Source organism: Cyphellophora attinorum (genome assembly GCF_001299255.1).
Source record: "Cyphellophora attinorum strain CBS 131958 chromosome Unknown Contig11, whole genome shotgun sequence".
NCBI classification, from domain to species: domain Eukaryota; kingdom Fungi; phylum Ascomycota; class Eurotiomycetes; order Chaetothyriales; family Cyphellophoraceae; genus Cyphellophora; species Cyphellophora attinorum.
Window position 1 is genome coordinate 143,050 of NW_017253239.1, and position 17,475 is coordinate 160,524.

The 17,475-nt window shown below is 54.0% G+C and overlaps 7 protein-coding genes across 7 annotated transcripts; 5 read left to right on the forward strand and 2 right to left on the reverse strand.

Moving 5' to 3' along the window:
- Positions 1-574: 574 nt before the first annotated feature.
- On the forward strand, positions 575-1,718 carry AB675_10578 (uncharacterized protein; the record flags this gene model as incomplete). The annotated part of the gene is made up of 3 exons (XM_018139360.1): positions 575-949; positions 997-1,221; positions 1,269-1,718. 3 exons carry the CDS (start codon positions 575-577, stop codon positions 1,716-1,718), a joined length of 1,050 nt encoding a protein of 349 aa, XP_018000916.1.
- Positions 1,719-4,365: 2,647 nt separating this feature from the next.
- AB675_10580 (3-keto-steroid) lies at positions 4,366-5,925 on the reverse strand (the record flags this gene model as incomplete). The annotated part of the gene is made up of 2 exons (XM_018139362.1): positions 4,366-5,668; positions 5,831-5,925. The coding sequence occupies 2 exons, from the start codon at positions 5,923-5,925 to the stop codon at positions 4,366-4,368; spliced, it is 1,398 nt and encodes a 465-aa protein (XP_018000717.1).
- Positions 5,926-6,378: 453 nt separating this feature from the next.
- On the forward strand, positions 6,379-7,969 carry AB675_10581 (uncharacterized protein; the record flags this gene model as incomplete). Its single annotated transcript, XM_018139363.1, has 4 exons — positions 6,379-6,465; positions 6,513-6,651; positions 6,703-7,009; positions 7,180-7,969. 4 exons carry the CDS (start codon positions 6,379-6,381, stop codon positions 7,967-7,969), a joined length of 1,323 nt encoding a protein of 440 aa, XP_018000667.1.
- Positions 7,970-8,380: 411 nt separating this feature from the next.
- AB675_10582 (Mitochondrial inner membrane i-AAA protease supercomplex subunit YME1) lies at positions 8,381-11,008 on the forward strand (the record flags this gene model as incomplete). Its single annotated transcript, XM_018139364.1, has 3 exons — positions 8,381-8,404; positions 8,462-8,611; positions 8,669-11,008. The coding sequence occupies 3 exons, from the start codon at positions 8,381-8,383 to the stop codon at positions 11,006-11,008; spliced, it is 2,514 nt and encodes an 837-aa protein (XP_018000854.1).
- A 389-nt stretch (positions 11,009-11,397) lies between these two features.
- Positions 11,398-12,566, forward strand: AB675_10583 (Dehydrodolichyl diphosphate syntase complex subunit SPAC4D7.04c; the record flags this gene model as incomplete). The annotated part of the gene is made up of 2 exons (XM_018139365.1): positions 11,398-11,892; positions 11,943-12,566. The coding sequence occupies 2 exons, from the start codon at positions 11,398-11,400 to the stop codon at positions 12,564-12,566; spliced, it is 1,119 nt and encodes a 372-aa protein (XP_018000805.1).
- A 918-nt stretch (positions 12,567-13,484) lies between these two features.
- AB675_10584 (3,4-dihydroxy-2-butanone 4-phosphate synthase) lies at positions 13,485-14,252 on the forward strand (the record flags this gene model as incomplete). Its single annotated transcript, XM_018139366.1, has 1 exon — positions 13,485-14,252. The coding sequence occupies one exon, from the start codon at positions 13,485-13,487 to the stop codon at positions 14,250-14,252; it is 768 nt and encodes a 255-aa protein (XP_018000900.1).
- A 2,233-nt stretch (positions 14,253-16,485) lies between these two features.
- On the reverse strand, positions 16,486-17,157 carry AB675_10585 (Transcription initiation factor IIE subunit beta; the record flags this gene model as incomplete). Its single annotated transcript, XM_018139367.1, has 1 exon — positions 16,486-17,157. One exon carries the CDS (start codon positions 17,155-17,157, stop codon positions 16,486-16,488), a length of 672 nt encoding a protein of 223 aa, XP_018000848.1.
- Between the last annotated feature and the right edge of the window lie 318 nt (positions 17,158-17,475).

Sequence of the window (17,475 nt, forward strand, 5' to 3'; positions counted from 1 at the left end):
CTAATCGATGTTGAGATACATGGAGACCACCGCTAAGATCCAGAAACGATCGAATCGAAGTCAGTAAATAGTGTGAGGCAACACCGCCACACGTGGCGCGTATCCGAGGTTGGTGCAAGGCGACCGTGCAAGCGGAAAGTCGCCCGGAAAGTCCAAATGTGAATGCTGAAAGGCTTAGAACGCACACCAAGCCACTGACTGATAATTGACGGGGAAATGGGACACCAAAAAGACTCTCGTGTTATTGCGATTATGATTGTCAGAAGCAAAAAGAGTGCAGTCACTACTGGCAATCCTCAAGTTGGCTTGAACTTGGCTTCTCAACTTGAATGCGTCACTGCCACGGGGACGTTTGCCGCCAAGGGAGCTAACCAGTCAGGGATAGTGCAAACCTTAAAGCTTGAGCTGCCCGTTGCTCCTTGACTTCACACCCATATTGAACCACAAGGTGAGAGCTCACAGTTGCTGTCAACCCTCTCCACTCCTATCGACGACGATACTTCGAGCTCTGACAGCTGGTACTGGTCGGGCGACTCCTCCTCCAATTGCGCCGTTAGAGGCAATCCCAGTCAAGATGTATCGCACAAATGTAGCGCGCTCTCTTCAGGGCCTGCGTGCTCAAGCTCCAAGAACGACCCAATCCTCGACGATCCTCCGTGCAGCCCTCCGAACCTCTGCAAAGCCTGCTATCCGACCCAGCACATTGGCTCTCGCGCTCAGAAAACCTGTCTCGAAGTCGCTGGTTCGCTATGAAACAACATACCAGAAAGCGAGTTTCCCGAAAAGTCGAGACAACAAAGCGGAGGAAGCCTATGGTCAGGAAATGGTGGTAGCACATCCATCACTCGTCTCTTCAACTTCGTCGGTACATCCTGCAGTCTCCGGCGAGGTCGGTGGAACTCCTCACGAAGAAGAGATCGATATGACTGCCTCAATACGCAGTGACTTTGTATGCATGTTCACTGCGGAAGAGAGGGCATAGCTGACAGAGGACAGAAAACAATTGTTGACACTTTCAGCTTGAAGGACGTGCCCCGGGAAGCCCTGGCTGTCGGTCTTGCCGGCGTTATTCCATATCTAGCGACATCCCTATCCACAGTCTACCTTGCATTCGACATCCAGTACGCGGCGTCCCACGGTCAGGGCCTGATCCTTTCCGGTGAGGTTGCTGAGCAGCTCCTGCACATTATTGAGCCAATTCAACTGGGCTACGGTGCTTCTGTATGTCACGCTCTGAGTTGTAACATCCTTTACTGATGTCGTTTCAGATCATTTCTTTCCTCGGAGCCATTCATTGGGGTCTTGAATGGGCTGGCTATGGCGGTCATCAGGGCTACCCACGATACTCTATGGGTATTGTTGCAACAGCTGTCGCGTGGCCGACCCTCCTCCTACCGGCTGAGGTTGGTCTGATTGCTCAGTTTCTGGCTTTTACCTTCCTCTACTACAACGATGCCAGAGCTGCAAGTCGTGGCTGGGCACCATCGTGGTATGCCACGTACCGCTTCGTGCTTACTTTCATCGTGGGCGCAAGTATCGTAGCATCGCTCATCGGCCGTGGTCAGATCGCTGATCTCATTACCCGACCTCCTGGTCCCGCAGATCGCATGCGAGCGCTAAGAGAACAGCAGCTGGAGCAACTTGATGCTGATGATGCTGAAGGCAAGGCTCGTGCAGAAGCTGCAGGCGAAGACGAGGATGGAGATGACGACGAGTAGATATTGCGCTGAGCATTCGGCACTGCACTGTTTTGGGCGGAAGATCTGCCAAGTACTCGCGCGTGTCTGGAGGTCACCCGATGCCATTGGCGCATGGCTGAAGGCCTCCCAGCAGTCCAAATTGTCTACTTACGCAAGCACCGGCAATTGAGCCCGAGAATAAGATTTCCTTTGTACGGTTTCGCAGGGAAGGTCACCTGTACATACCACCGGAAAGGCATACCAATTTTACAAGCATCCGCAGATTCCGTTATGCCACGAGTGAGCAGCCGTTGTGAAGTCTGGGCGCGAGAGCTAGCGCGGAAAAGTTGACCTTCGGGCACCTTGACACCGACCTGCAGCAAGCCGCGTTCTCGAAGCCGCGCAGCCACGGTGCCTTTCGAGATTCTTCTCGGCCTTCTAACGGTCTCATCAAACGTTGACTGGCCAGTTAGTCGAGGTCTCGTGCTCTTGCCACCCTGAAAGCTAGCAAAATGCTGCTCAAACCTCGAGCACATGAGTCGGTACAGCTTTCAGGCATTCTCCGAGCCGAGCTCAGCTTCTCATTCTGCCCCGCAGCCCGCACATGGTTTCCCCGCTGAATTTGAGCCTGACCCGTATTGCCCACACCACTGGGATGCAAAAGCGCGTCAGACTACCGCGCTATTGATGCATGTGCAACGCACCCACTACTTGCTCCGTCGAGTGTAACATTCTTCATATAGTTGTCCTGGCCCGAACTTGAGCTCCCCGTCTTCTTCGTTAAGCGTTGCGTTGGCCTTTGACTCTCAGCAGGCAGCGAAATACTCCAAGAGTCCATCTCACGACACTCTATAATGGTACAGTACGCACAGAATACGCTCCGAGCATTCGCTGAACGACGAGCAGGCAGGCAAATTCGTGGGAGCCATCGACAATGGCACGACGTCGTCACGCTTCCTCATCTTCGACTCAAATGGTGAGCCAGTCGCACAGCATCAGATCGAGTTCGAACAGATCTATCCTCACTCCGGGTAGGTTACTCTTTCATGCTGCCTCAGCTATAACCGCCTGCTAACAATGCCACCAGCTGGCACGAGCACAACCCTCTCGAGCTCATCTCATCAGTAGAAGCTTGCATCGACGAGGCATGCAAAGCCTTCGAGTCCGCTGGTCACAAGCTCTCAGATATCGCTGCGGTGGGAATCACCAATCAGCGCGAAACCACCATCGTCTGGGACAAGAATACCGGCGAGCCTCTCCACAATGCCATCGTTTGGACAGACACCCGCTCCGTGGACATCGTCCGCGAGCTGAAGGCCAAGTCGGGCGCTGACGAGCTGATGGGCATCTGCGGCGAGCAGCTCTCAACGTACCCTTCCTGCGCCAAACTCCTCTGGCTGATGCGCAACGTCGACAAGGTTAAGTCTGCCTACGAGTCCGGAAACCTGTGTTTCGGTACGGTCGACACATGGCTCGCCTACAAGCTCAACGGCGGCGTCTCGGCCAATGTATTCGTCTCTGACCCATCCAATGCCGGACGCACCATGTTCATGAACATCCACACGCTCAAATACGACGAAAAGCTCCTCTCCTTCTTCGGCCTCGACACCTCGAAGATCCATCTGCCCAAGATCGTCTCCTCGTCCGATCCCGAAGCCTACGGCAAACTCGCCAGCACCTCGCTGAAAGGCACTCGAATTGCCGGCTGTCTAGGCGACCAGTCCGCCGCCCTCGTCGGACAAGGCGGCTTCTCCGCCGGCCGCGCGAAGAACACATACGGCACGGGCGCCTTCCTGCTATTCAACGTCGGCGAGAAGCCTGTCATCAGCACGCACGGCCTCATGAGCACCGTCGCCTACGACTTCTCCGCGCAGGGCATCGCTCCCTCTTATGCCCTCGAGGGCTCCATCGCTGTCGCGGGCAGCAGCGTCAAATTTCTCATGAACAACCTAGGCTTCTTCCGCGACAGCCACCGCATCTCCGAACTCGCCGAGACCGTCCCCGACAATGGCGGATGCGTCTTCGTGACGGCCTTCTCGGGCCTCTTTGCCCCCTACTGGATCGACGACGCGAAAGGGACGATGTGGGGCATCACCGCGTACACTCAGCGCGGACACATCGCCCGTGCCACCCTTGAGGCCACCTGCTTCCAGACCAAAGCCATTCTGGACGCCATGGGCAAGGATGCAGGTGTGAAGCTCACGGAGCTGGCCGTGGATGGCGGCATGAGCAATTCCGACTTGTGCATGCAGACGCAAGCCGACATCATACAGATACCAGTAGATAGACCGAAGATGCGCGAGACGACGGCGTTGGGTGCGGCGATCGCAGCTGGATTTGCAGTGGGCGTATGGAAGAGTTTCGATGATCTGAAGAGCATCAACCAGGAAGGCAGGAAGTTCTTCGAGCCCAAGTTGGACGTGAAGAGGAGTGAGAAGATGTATAGGAAGTGGAGCAAAGCGGTCGAGCAGTCGAAGGGCTGGGTCGATGAGGATGACGATCAGCAAGAATGACTCGCAGACCAGGGGCAAGCTGTTGAGGAGGCCCCTGCGGAGAAGGCCAAGTCGAAACTTTGAAGCGAGGGAAGAGGGCGGAATGGGAGGAATTCAGTGTGTGAATACTTTTGATTGGCATGAACACATCAGCCTCGAAATCCATGACTAGTTGGCTTCCGTGGCACAGCTTTCTAACCTAAGCTCCCATTCTCATGACTGACTTTCTTGTCATAGTCTTCTAGTCTATGCTCCCATTCTACTCGCAGTTCCTCGAGTTTCTTCCACACCTGAGCGCTTTGGACGACGAAGTTCTCAACGTCTTCCTTAGTGGCGTCCTTTGCTCCATGATTCCGCCCAACGTATCCTCCCATCCACCAAGCTGGGCCTCCCCACCATGTAGCTGAGTATGGCTTGCCTGAGCCGTTGATGCCCCATCCAACAACTTCGGATGTCTCGACCCTAGCTGTACCCCATCTGTTGACTGCACTTCCCCACTTGATGGCTTTGCCTCCTTCGTCCTCCTCCATCTCCATGAGCTGCTTATGCGGAGCTAGCGCCAGCGAGACGGCTGAGATGGCAGCGACATATGATGTCGCAGTCGCCCACGGCGAGCCGAGCCATCGTGCCAGGATGACCACCAGAGCGTAGCCCTGCATCAAGATCCATGGCAGATCAATGATTGCAGTATGTACGATGCCGGGATGAATCACGCGGATGGAGGGACGTTCATTCCGGGGTCGGTCCTGGTTTGGTGCCAGCGTCGACGTCGTCGGATCGAGGAATGACTTCACGTATCGCTCGGTCGCCGGCTCATTCTGGGCGGTCAGAGCCATATGGTCGGTGATCCACTTGGTGTGCTCGTAGGGCGATTGCGCCTTGAAGCCTTGGAAATCATCTATCCTAAAATCTTCAGGTTGGCCTCCTAGTGAGCCCATCCAGAGGATTCGTGCTGGCCGAACTGAATTACAAGACCAAAGCAATGGCGTCAGCCAATGGGCAAGCATGTAGTGGCCGAAAACATTTGCGCAGAACACCTCAGCCAATGGCGGCTCATCCGCATTTTGGCCGTGTATTGGAGGGAGCTGTGGTTTTGTGACGGTGCCGACATAGCTCAGCTTGAATGTTGGCCACGTTGTCGCTCTTCTCAGGTCATATAGTATGGTGCGAACAGCCAGCCCCCAATTCAAGCCGCTCCATCCGCCAATCCCAGCATTGAGGACAAGCGCATCAATACAGGGAATGTCTGAGGCTAGCAGCTTCTGTGCGAGTGCACGAACGGAGCGTAGATCGGACAGATCGACACTTTCGGGTGAGAGAGTAAATCGATGGATATCATCGGCATAGCGCACTTTCAGTCGAACTTGGAGATTGCGAAGGGTAGCAGCGGCTTTACTCGCGCTTCTCGTTGTGAAAATGATCGTAAGACGATCGGTAACAGGCTTGACCTGAATGAAATCGTCAATGAGTCGTTGGCATATGCCCAGTCCTGTTCCGCTGCGGTCGTTGCATCAGTATTGGCTGCAACTACCGAGAGGCTTTATTAAGGCCGACGGATTGTCGTGACTGGACTGGACTCACCTATTGGCACCGGTCACTAGTATGCGGTACTCACGAGACACCATCTCTACTGAAGTGGGCGGCCTTCTACAGACCTACCTGGAGTCGAGGTCTATGAACCATTCATTGTATGGGCGGGATCGAGAGGCCACAGTCGCGCCGCAGATCTGCTGGTGGGAGGTGAAGCGGCTCATGGTCTCCGGGGTGAAGCCACGGGTTGGGAACCTTGCACCAGGAATTAGGATGGCCTTACCTCCGCATGGCAAGCACGATATTTACGGCATCTGCCCTATGCCCTCGTCTTCAGCTTCTACGACAGAACTTCGTCAATAATATCAGCGCAGGCTTGCGAATCACGCCATAACGTCTCGAGCAGTCTTCAGACCTCATTCCATGCTGGTTGCCGCGGCCGAGGCTACCGACCAGCCTCCATCCTGCACACGGATCAGCCTGTGACCGTGCCCTGCCCGTCTTTGTTTGTGCTGTCCGGAAAAGGTAGGACTCGTGGCTCTGACAATAATGTCGACATATCGCTGGTTGCGGGGACGCAAAAATGATGCCTACGTGTACCTGCGCTGCTTCTCCCATTCTCTTCTGACACGGGGCGTCGCTGTTCATTCCTGCCTCATGCCTTGATGTTCGCCAACATGAAGCTGTTTGTCCTCGCTGTGGCACTGCCACTGTTGTTCAGAGAAGGAGCAGCGGTCACAATACAAGATGTGCCGCTCTGTGCTGTGAGTGGCAAAGTTGCCCCGTCATAGCATCGATCTGATGAGTCTAGCAAAACTGTTTGGCCAACAGTACAAAGGCGCAATCGACGTGCCAGGTCATCGACATTGCCTGCTTGTGTTCTAACACAGCATACGTGAGCACGTTGTCATGCTGTCTAGCGACGTCGTGTAATCCAGAGGAGCAGTCAAGTCAGTCCGATCGCCACCCGGCTGACAACCAGTGAACTAATGCATTGATAGTCGCGATCCAGTTCAACCAAGAAGAATGCTCAAAGGTCGGCAAGCAAGCTCCTGCGTTCGTGGGATGCTCCCCGCTTAATCTGACGGCCCTTCCAAGTGGAAGTGGCTCGACGCCGACCACCCTTCAAACCCAAACCTCAGCTTCGAATTCATTAGTGTCAACAATTACGGGCGACGTCGTCACAGAGCCTCCATCATTCAGCGGCGCCACTGGCACTGCCACATTTGGAGGAGCGCCGTTGCTGACAGGCACTTGTTCAAATCCATACTTTGCTGTTGTCACGAATAGCGCCGGAAGCTCATGGGAGTATCCGGCCGTTGGCTGTGGCCCAGACCGGCAAAGTTGTTGTCCATACTCGTATGGATCGAATTCGAAGATCACGAGGTGTCCGCAAGATTATTTTACGACGTCTGGTGGTTGTTGCCCACTGTATGCACCTCCTTCCGCTGAAATGTACAGAACGCTGACCATTCCAGTGGCTATCAGGTGTACTATACCGGCATCGGCGCGCAGACGCCTTGCTGGAGTCCTTTGATGAGCTCGACCTACGTCCCAGCCTCAACTCCAACTGATACCGCCAAATTGACACTCATTACGCAGACCGTCTTCGCGCAGAAATTCGAGCTTACCTCGGCCGATGCGGGCGGGGGCCTGACGGGAGGGGCTCTCATTGGAACGATTGTTGGGCCCATCGCAGCAGTGATCCTCATAACCAACATTGTTGCCATTTGCATGTGGCGCAAGCGCAAAGAAAGGAGAAGAGAGGCCGAGTTGAATAGAGCGACGACGTTCCCACCAAATGAGCCTGCAATCCACCCTTCCAAGCCGCCTCAGACGCCTCATGAGTTGGCCGGCCCAGATTTGATAAGGTCTCCCCGATCACCGCAAATGAGCCAGACGAATGGCTACTTTCCGAATCTCGGCTCATCGCCGCCAGCTTACGACTCGAATCGGAACGTAGGAGCTATGGGAGCTACAAAGCTTCAAATACCGCAAGATCCTCAGGAGCTGGAGGGAAGTACGTTCATACATCAGCACCATCCGGCATTCGGCAGTGAAGGAGCTAGTGCTACGCCAACCACGGCTGCCTCGCCGTCGTCAGAGCGGCCAAAAACACCAAAGACGCCAAAGACGCCCGTTCGGTCACCCCAGGGCAGTGATCGAAATTCACCACTGATCACACCGTCGTCTGGCATTGGGAATGTGTCGTCTGTAGCCATCTCTCCACCGAATTCACCTCGACAGATACCCGGGAGGATGGGGTAAGGTCAGCTGTATGGTTAAATTGAAGAGCTCGTGAACCGCATGCATGCATCTCTGAGCGTATTCTGCGCGTCTGGAATGCCGTGCCACCTTCTATAGCAAATATGAATTCATTCAGGGCACAAATGCCAGTGGCATCATTGTTCACCTATCTTACAGTGCCGATATTCGGGACTACGGTATCTCCGTAAACCCCCGACTGTGCCCGCCTCATCACTCTTCTGGAAGCCTTCGAGATCTGGTCATGCGTTCCCGTTACAATTCCATCGATATCTACTCTCGTTCTTGCGATAGGCACAACTGTTGGATTTACTCGGAGTTCGCATATAGTCCTCTCTCTTCATGTCTTTACACACCCACACCTTCTGAGCGTTGCAATCAAGCTCGCGGCGCTGCGCCGCTTCATTCTCGACAATGGCCCTCCAGGCTCCTCTAGTGGTAAGTGCAGGCTCATGGCCGTCACTGTCGCATTTGCTGATCGCAGTTCTGCATCAGAGCCTCCCAGCGCTTGGCCCTGATGCCTGGTCATCACTATCCGGCGCGCTGGCTTCGCCACTCAAAGCGTTGAGGCAGCATCGAATGATTCGGACCCGTGGCGAAAGCGCCGTATCGCAAGCGAGACAGATATCACAATCGCACGGCGGCGTAAGTGCTCAAGAGAATATTACTGAACCTACGATCGGGACTGACATGTCTCTTCAGTCGCCACGAATACCCGACTTCCTTCGAAGTGCATCGTCGTCATCTCTGCTATCGAATGCCGGTACTCTTGTAGGCGCAAGCGCCTTGCGCCCATTACACAATGCCCTACTGCTCACCCCACGAGTGTACTCGAGAGGACTTGCGACACATGCTGTCCGAAACCCCTCGACACATATTGAACAGCGAAACATGCCACAGACCGCAAGTCCGTTGATGGTTGCTTTTGGATTCGGAGGTTCTGGACGAGGCAACAATGCAGGCCGCGGACAGAAGCGCTCGTTCTCGAACACATCTCAGCTCTCCAACCAGAATATGCTTGCGCACGCAGAACGGACGGCAAACAACAACCCAACAAGTGCAACAGCGCAGCAGGCATTTTACGCCGCCTTACTGCGAGCGAACATGCCGAAGATTGTCATTGAACGGTACCAGACAGGCCGCTACGCGAACAGTCCAGCGACAGATGCGTCATACCTGAAGGCCCTTCAGGTCACCGGAACATTACCTCCTCCCGGTGCTCCTAGTCAGACGCAACCTGCAGGCGGTCTCGATCAACACACTCTTCAGTCCGTTGGTCAAGCGGTTGCAGCTCACAACTATGGTGGCTCGTTCGTTACGCCGAGCGCAAAGACTGGCACTGGTGCTAAGGAGTCACCACTACACGTCATCGTGGAAGAATCCTGGGGTGCTTCTGTCTTCCGCTGGGTCAAGTTTCTTGTCATCGCGGCTATCCTGGCCTACTTCGGCATTGTCGTCCTGACCATGCTCGTGGAATTTGCGGGCAGCTTCCGGACGAGAGTTGGCCAAAACAACGAAGTCCAGGCTCAGCATCAGACCGTACGCTTCAGCGATGTCCACGGCTGCGATGAAGCAAAGGAGGAGCTGCAGGAGTTAGTCGAGTTCTTGACGAATCCCGAGAAGTTCAATCAACTTGGCGGCAAGCTGCCCAAAGGCATACTGCTCGTCGGTCCACCAGGTACGGGCAAGACCATGCTTGCCCGTGCGGTAGCTGGCGAGGCAGGCTGCCCAGTCTTCTACATGTCTGGATCTGAATTTGATGAGCTCTACGTTGGCGTGGGCGCAAAGCGTGTGCGAGATCTGTTTCAACAAGCTCGCAACAAAGCTCCGGCCATCATCTTCATCGACGAGCTGGACGCTGTTGGTGGTAAGCGTAACGCGCGTGATCCAGCATACGCCAAACAGACCTTGAACCAGCTATTGACCGAGCTCGATGGGTTTAGCCCTAGCACTGGCGTCATCTTGATTGCCGCAACGAACTATCCCGATGCTCTGGATCAAGCTCTGACCCGTCCCGGACGATTCGACCGACACGTTAATGTGCCGCTGCCTGATGTGCGTGGTCGTATCCAGATCATCAAGCATCATATGAAGAATGTTCCGGTCTCGACTGACGTTGACGCAACTACTCTGGCACGCGCCACGAGCGGCATGTCTGGCGCCGATCTGGAAAATCTGGTCAACCAAGCTGCTATTCGTGCCTCTCGGTTGCGATACAAGAAGGTCAATGGTGAGTGCTTTGAATGGGCCAAGGACAAGATCATGATGGGTGCCGAGGCCAAGTCACGGGTTATGAGAGAAAAGGACAAGATCATGACCGCCTACCACGAGGCTGGTCACGCCTTGGTCAACCTCTTCACTCCTGGCAGCAATCAGCTTTACAAGATGACCATCATTCCTCGAGGACGAGCGCTTGGTGTCACGCACTCCTTGCCCGACATGGATGCCGTCAGTCAAGGCTACGACCAATATCTCGCGCATATTGCCGTCGCCATGGGTGGTAGAGCAGCAGAAGAACTCATCTACGGACCCGACAAGGTATCGAGCGGTATCTCGTCGGACGTGTCATCTGCTACGCAAACTGCTTTCGCGCTAGTCACCAGATTTGGCTACTCTCCAAAGCTTGGGAATGTGGATCTGGCTACAGATTACAACAGCTTGTCGAGTGAGACAAAACAAGAAATTGAGCGGGAGGTGCGCCGGATTGTTGAGGACGGCAGGAAACGAGCGGACAAAATCATGGCAGACAACCGCGCAGGTCTGGAAGCGTTAAAGGATGCTTTGATTGAGTTCGAAACCTTGGACCGAGAAGAGATTCTCAAAGTGCTCAAAGGCGAGAAGTTACAACGGATACAACCAGAAATCCGTGAAGAGGAAGACGAGAAGAAGGACGACAGCGGGGGACGACCCCTCAAGACCCCAGGCGAGGAGAGGAAGAAGAAGACGGGTGGAACAGGAGGGGTAGGCATCAAACTACCGGAGGTTCTGCTCCCAACTTCGCCAAAAGGACCTGAAAGTGCGAGGTCGGGACGCAGTGAATGATTCCGGATTTCCATAGCAAGTACTTATTAACTCACTTCTGATCAATTGAGAAACAATGGCACTCTACATTCGAGTTGTCGGCCTTGCCAAGACACCTAGGCATGCGGTGACGCCGCGCGCCGCCAATTTTTCTTGAGTACAACTTAGCCCAGATCGGCACCTTGTCGTCGTAAGCCCTGCGGCTCATAGCGAGCCTGAGCCAGCATGCGTGCTTCTTCCACTCCCTGATGCCTACTCGTATTCGACCGTCCAGATCTTGAGGAAGCGCGCAATTTTGCCCATCAAGAGATGTACACCCACCCTCGCTCACCACCCTCGCCTTTCCTAGCAAGACAGTAGTGAAGGAGCATTACTGTCTCCTAGATCACCACTTTGCCAACACAGACAACATGGCCTCAAAACGAACCGCTCGCTTCCGAGACTGGCTCCTGGCTTCTCCGCCGGCGGAGTGGGCCTTGAACCAGCTTCGAGACCTGCTCATCGGAGCTCTACGACAAGGACCAATCCCCAAACATGTTGCGTTTGTCATGGACGGCAACAGGCGCTTTGCCAAAAATCACCGCATGGAGACGGTGGAAGGACACAATCTAGGGTTTGAGGCCCTCGCACGAATACTCGAAGTCTGCTACAAAGCCGGTGCCACTCATGTCACAATATATGCTTTCAGCATTGAGAACTTTAAGAGATCGCCGCACGAAGTGTCAGCCTTAATGGCTATGGCGAAGACAAAGCTCAAGCAGCTTGTTCAACACGGTGATATACTGGATCGCTACGGCGCAAAGATACGCATTCTTGGGCAAAGAGAATTGATCAAGCCAGACGTGCTGGAAGCGGTCGATCGAGCTGTGGCTGTGACGAGCCAAAACGGTGATTGCGTCCTCAACGTCTGCTTTCCGTATACGAGCCGAGAAGAGATCACACACGCAGTGCGGAGTACGTTGATGACTGGTGCAAGCCCGTTGTCAGCCCTTCGCCAGAGAGGAAAAGCCCTTTCAAGGAGGAGAGGATTGCAAACACGATCAGATCACACGCACTGGAAAGCCATAGTACGAAGGACATCGAGCCGGCATCATCGCCGGAGTCGCAACCGCAACCTCTGCTATCGCCATCACCTAGCACTGCGTCGCTGTCCTCCCGAGATGCCTCGGACAATGCTGAGCAAGAAGACCTGGACACCTCATCGTCTGTGATGTCCTCGACCACACTACATTCGCCCCCAGATCGACCTAAGGCCATTAGTACGACCACTCTTCCGTCACCGGAGCTGATCACTCCAACCACTCTAGATCAGCATATGTACACAGCCGGAGATCCGCCTATAGATCTGCTTGTGCGAACATCTGGCGTGTCCCGTCTATCAGACTTCATGCTTTGGCAGTGTCATCAGGACACCCAGATCGTCTTCCTGGAAGTACTCTGGCCGGACTTTGACCTGTGGAGCTTCCTGCCTGTGCTGTGGGGCTGGCAATGGCGAATGAGGAAACAAAACGACGCTGCAACGGAGGAAGAGCAATTGGATTCGCGGCGGAATCAGAGTCGGAGAGTCAAAACAGCATAGGAGCTATAACGGAGTACGCGATGCTTGCTCACTGCAATGGCTTGCAGCGTGTTGAAGATACCCATGCGGCCATGGCGCATTCCCCAGGGATTGCAGTAACACAGAGTCCGCCTTAGGTGGACTGTTGTAGAATTCATTGTAGCGTGTACGTATGCTAGCGTTCTGGCTGCAAATTACTTTGATGCAGCCTCCACGCTCGACAGAGCCGAGGCACACGTTTTGACGACGCACTTGTTGTTCCATGCTAAAGCCAGATCACTCTTAAGCCGAACCAAAGTATACACACACACGAAGAGTTCTAGAAAGTGGAAGAAAGGCGGCCAAGGCTGGCGAGGAAAGGGTGCCTCTCCCGTAAGTCGGCTCTCCGAACCGAGGCCGGAGACGAAGGTTGTCACTGCGGCGCAACAATTTTTCTAAGCAGGAACGACCCGGGCGAGAATCTGTAGTCAGCACATGATCCGTCACACTGACCAGAGTTCCGCACTTCTTGCTCAGCAATAGGGACCGTTTCGATCTTGTACTATAGCTCGAATACTCTAAGACCTGAAGGACAGGACCTCAGGTAAATTGATCTCTTCAATCTGGTCGCGAGAAGATATCATCATCACCAACGAGGGGACCCGAACTCTCTTGTGCTGTGCGTACCGGCCCGTACTCTGTTCTGAGAACGCTGACGGCGGACCTTTCGACCCGACCTACTACTGCTTGACACAGCGATCCATCCAGACCCAGGGGATTCGCAGAGAGAGTTTCACGATCAGTGTCAACGCTCAGGCCTGGGTACAGATCAGAGCACTGCGAGAACCAGCCGCCAAGACCCAACTTCAAGCTGGGCTCTGACTGTGTCTGAGCTCTTCGACACAGATACAGATCGTATAGCATTATTACAGGCCGCACGGCCCCGGAACAGCTTAAGCGATGGCATCTTCTCTGGCCGACGCCCTTCGCTCCCATACCTCGAATGGCACCTACACACCAACCCGTGAACGCTTTGATACCATCGAATCCGCCATAGCCGCTTTCAAGGCCGGCGAGTTCATAGTTGTCCTCGACGATGAATCCCGCGAAAACGAAGGCGATCTAATCATTGCAGCCCAGGATATCACTGCGGCACAGATGGCATTCATGATCCGCTATACTTCCGGGATAATATGCACGCCCCTGACTGGAGAAATTGCAGACAAGCTAGAGTTGCCGCAGATGGTAAACGACAATGAAGACCCCAATCGGACAGCGTATACCATCAGCGTAGACGCTGTTGCCGAGCTCGGGGTCACAACGGGAATCAGTGCCTCCGATAGAAGCCTGACGTGTCGGACGCTAGCTGCAAAGCAGCCCGCGAAGGATTCCCTGAGAAGGCCAGGCCATGTCTTCCCGTTGCGAGCGCGTAAAGGCGGCGTGCTGGAAAGGACAGGCCACACTGAAGCCGCGGTTGACTTTTGTCGATTGGCTGGCAAACGAGAGGTGGGCGTGATATGCGAGATGGTAATAGATGGGGACGAGGTAGAGGGTGGGAAGGCTGAAAGGAAGGGGCACGGAATGATGCGAAGAGACGAATGTCTGGATTTTGGGCGGCGGTGGGGCCTACGGGTGGTCACTATTGAGGACCTGGTGGCCTATAGACTGAAGACGGAGGGCAAGGGATTGGAAGGCCTGGAAAATGGAGTGAACGGCCATTCAGGTTGACTTTGGGCGGTATCGGAAGAGGGACATGTGGACGAGTCGGTGGTGAGAAGTGAAGAAGTTGACACACGTCGCACGATGTTGCCTCTCCTGGTTCAACTTTTGAGCTATCGTTGTGCATACAAGTTAATCTGACTGTTTGGTCGCTGGAGGCGGACGGGGAAGGAAAACTGATATACAAAATCACAGGTACATGCTAGAGACCAGCTCACGCTGGAGATCAGCTGCGAGTTAATTGAAGAATTGGTCTGTCCTCAGACCTTAGCATGCTACTTCGACAGCACACGAAGACTCGCTGAGATGCCCTTTTTCATGCGCTGTCGGTGCTTGTGCGGAGATAATCGCGGTATGGATCTACGCAGGTGGCACTGCCGACCTTGTTCTTGCATAGTCAGTGCGACCAAGCCAACATGTTGGCCGACATCATGTCGACTCATCGCTGATATATTCACATGAGTGTCCGATGCAAGTAGTCTGCGCGCACGGGTGTACAAAAGTCCCCACGGGAAACTTGCAAGGGTGCAATCTCCCCCTGCTCGGGCGGAAATCGATCCACATCTTCGAACGCCTCATCTCGGACACAGACGACTATTGAAGGCTTGTTGTTCCTCGAGAAGGTCTGGCAAAGGTCGAGAACTTTTCACATCTGATAGGACTGAAGATCATATGGTCGCGTGGGAGACAAGATCTACTATACGATGGATCTTGATTAGCAGCACGCTTCCGACAGTCACAGCAAAGCACGACGCGTGGTACTCGAGAGCCGCGCTGAATGTTCCTTGTAAAGCCAAGTATGCCTGCAATCGTGCACTTGTATTATGTGCCTTTACGCGCGTTTTCTTACTTCATACCGAAAAGTCTACGCGAAACCCATAGCCATCCTGGGCGAGCGTCCAAATCTCTGCAAACTCCCCGACAGGAATGCCCGAGCATCTGTTAACGGCAAGGTTGCAGAAGCTTCTGTCAACCGCGTTTTGAAGTCCCTTAGTGCGTACATAGCGCGAACGTGGGGATCGGATAAGCGAACGCCGGATGTCTATCGCGCTCACTAGTCAGTGTGGGTTTGTGCTAGGGATACCTATTTGGGTACGATGGAGTGGCTCGTGGAGTGGTAGATAGCGAAATTCGAGGGGTGACGACGGCATTGTGCCGGAGGTGGGTGCACCAATACTGTGGTAAAAGGTGTGATGGGCCATGTGTGCTTGTCTTTCTTGCCATACACAAATTGACTGCACCAGCAATTGCGACGTTTTGTCTGCGAGCCTCACCTGGACGACTGTGGAAAGACAGAGAATAGCGACCGAGGGCATATCAGGAAGAGTGTGATTTCACGGGTCACAAGAGTGGTTTTTCGAAATACTACGCAAGCAGAAATCGCCCAGCAGCTGGAAACTTGAATCTGGCAATCGCGAATTCGTGTTCATCGCCAGTATCTCCCACGCCTTCACTATCTGGCGGGACTGGGTTTTATAGCGACCGCATCGACTCATGATGACCTAACTTGCAACCAATCCACACATGCCATGATACCGCACAATAAAAAGCGAGAGCTGTCGGAGCCCACATACATCGCCGTCGCAGCGGGTGCCGGGGTCGTCCTTGTTGGGGTTGTTCTGATACTGTTCTGGTTCTATATCCGCAGGCGCCGGAGGCTCAGAGGGTGCGCAGAGCTTACTGAGGAGATATCCCCACGAGACATTAAACATCCGTCGAAACGCTCGTCATGGAGGACCCAAGTCCGGATGTCGCGATACTGGAGCGCTGACGACATCGGCAAGCAGTCGCAGAGTCGTGTTTCGAGGACGAGAGACGAAGATGATTGGGATCGACAGTCAAATGTGGTGATGCTGCCAGCCCCAGATATGACACCCACCAGTCCTGGGAGGACTTCAAGAAAGGGCCAGGAGATGTTCGCAGATGAAAAGCACTCGGTGAGATCGAAATCGTCGCGAAGAGAGCGGCAAGCGTCCACGGATGAAAAGCACGCGCCTAAGTCGAAAACATCGAGGTCTGCCTCTAGGCGTGTGAGGACGCTGTCGACACACATCTCCATGCAGGTGCTGTCCATGAGTACGCAGATGCCGAGTGCTCAGAAATCACCGCGAGCACGGTCGAGCTATGACCGATCTGTGGTGGTAAACCTCGACTGGCAGGAATATCGATAGGGATATCGATTGACGATGTATGATATATGCAAGCGAGTGCCAGGCTCAAAGACTTTGATAGACAAAAATATTCAGCGTTTACTGTCCAGAAACTGCATGTGCGTATTTGTGATTTTGTGGCCTCTGCGTACTTTCTTCTTTTGCTTCGGCTTGTTGTCCAAGACAGCTTTGGGGGCATCGCCGGCAGCCCTCGAGCTCATCGCCTTGAGTTTGTCTCGGATCTCGTTCTCGCCTGGCAAAGTAATGGCCTTCCATTTCTGAACATAGATAGCATCGAGTGGTGCATAGAGTGTTGGGTCATTTCCCCAGATCGTACGCGGGCTGTTGTCCTTCTTATGGCGCAGCACGACCAGCTTGTGCTCCCTGTCGAGGTCGTTGATGGTGGGAACGCAGTCTTTCCATCCTTGCTGTAGATCGGTGATGGCAATACTCTTGGCGATCTGCTGCTTCTGGAAGTACGCGAGCAGCTGCTCCGCCGATGAGATTTCGTAGGGCGGTATGAAAACATAGGTGTCTGTCTTGGAATTCCACTGCACGACGCGATTTTGTCTGATTGTCAATAAGAAGAAGCGGACCAGCTCTGCTTCGGCAGTGATTGGCATCAGGAAGGTAACCAAGTCATTTGAAGGAATTTCCTTCGGATAGAACTCCTTCAGTCGCTTGATGGCGTCGTGTGTCATCTCGCGCGACCTCATCGAGATGGCAACCAGCTTGTCGGGCACGTTGGATCCCATGTTGGCCATATTGTATGCTCAGTGTAAGTGATGAGACAAGGGTCGACGTCGAAGGTTCCCTTCAGGCCTGTTGTCCTCAATCGGTGAGCCGGGACACATACCACCTGCGCATCAAGTCCGTCATGTGGCGCTCAGCAGTTTTATTAAGCGTGCTCGATGACCGTATCAGCAAACGACTTCAGTGACAGTCGAGTGACTGATGAAGTGAAGTTTGATAGTTGGCAGTGAAGTGCCTTGATATCCGGATATGTTCTCCAGGCACCAGCTTGTTAGGCGCAAGTTATAAGCGGGGTCTGTGCCTAAAAACAAGAGCTGCAGCTTAGGTAA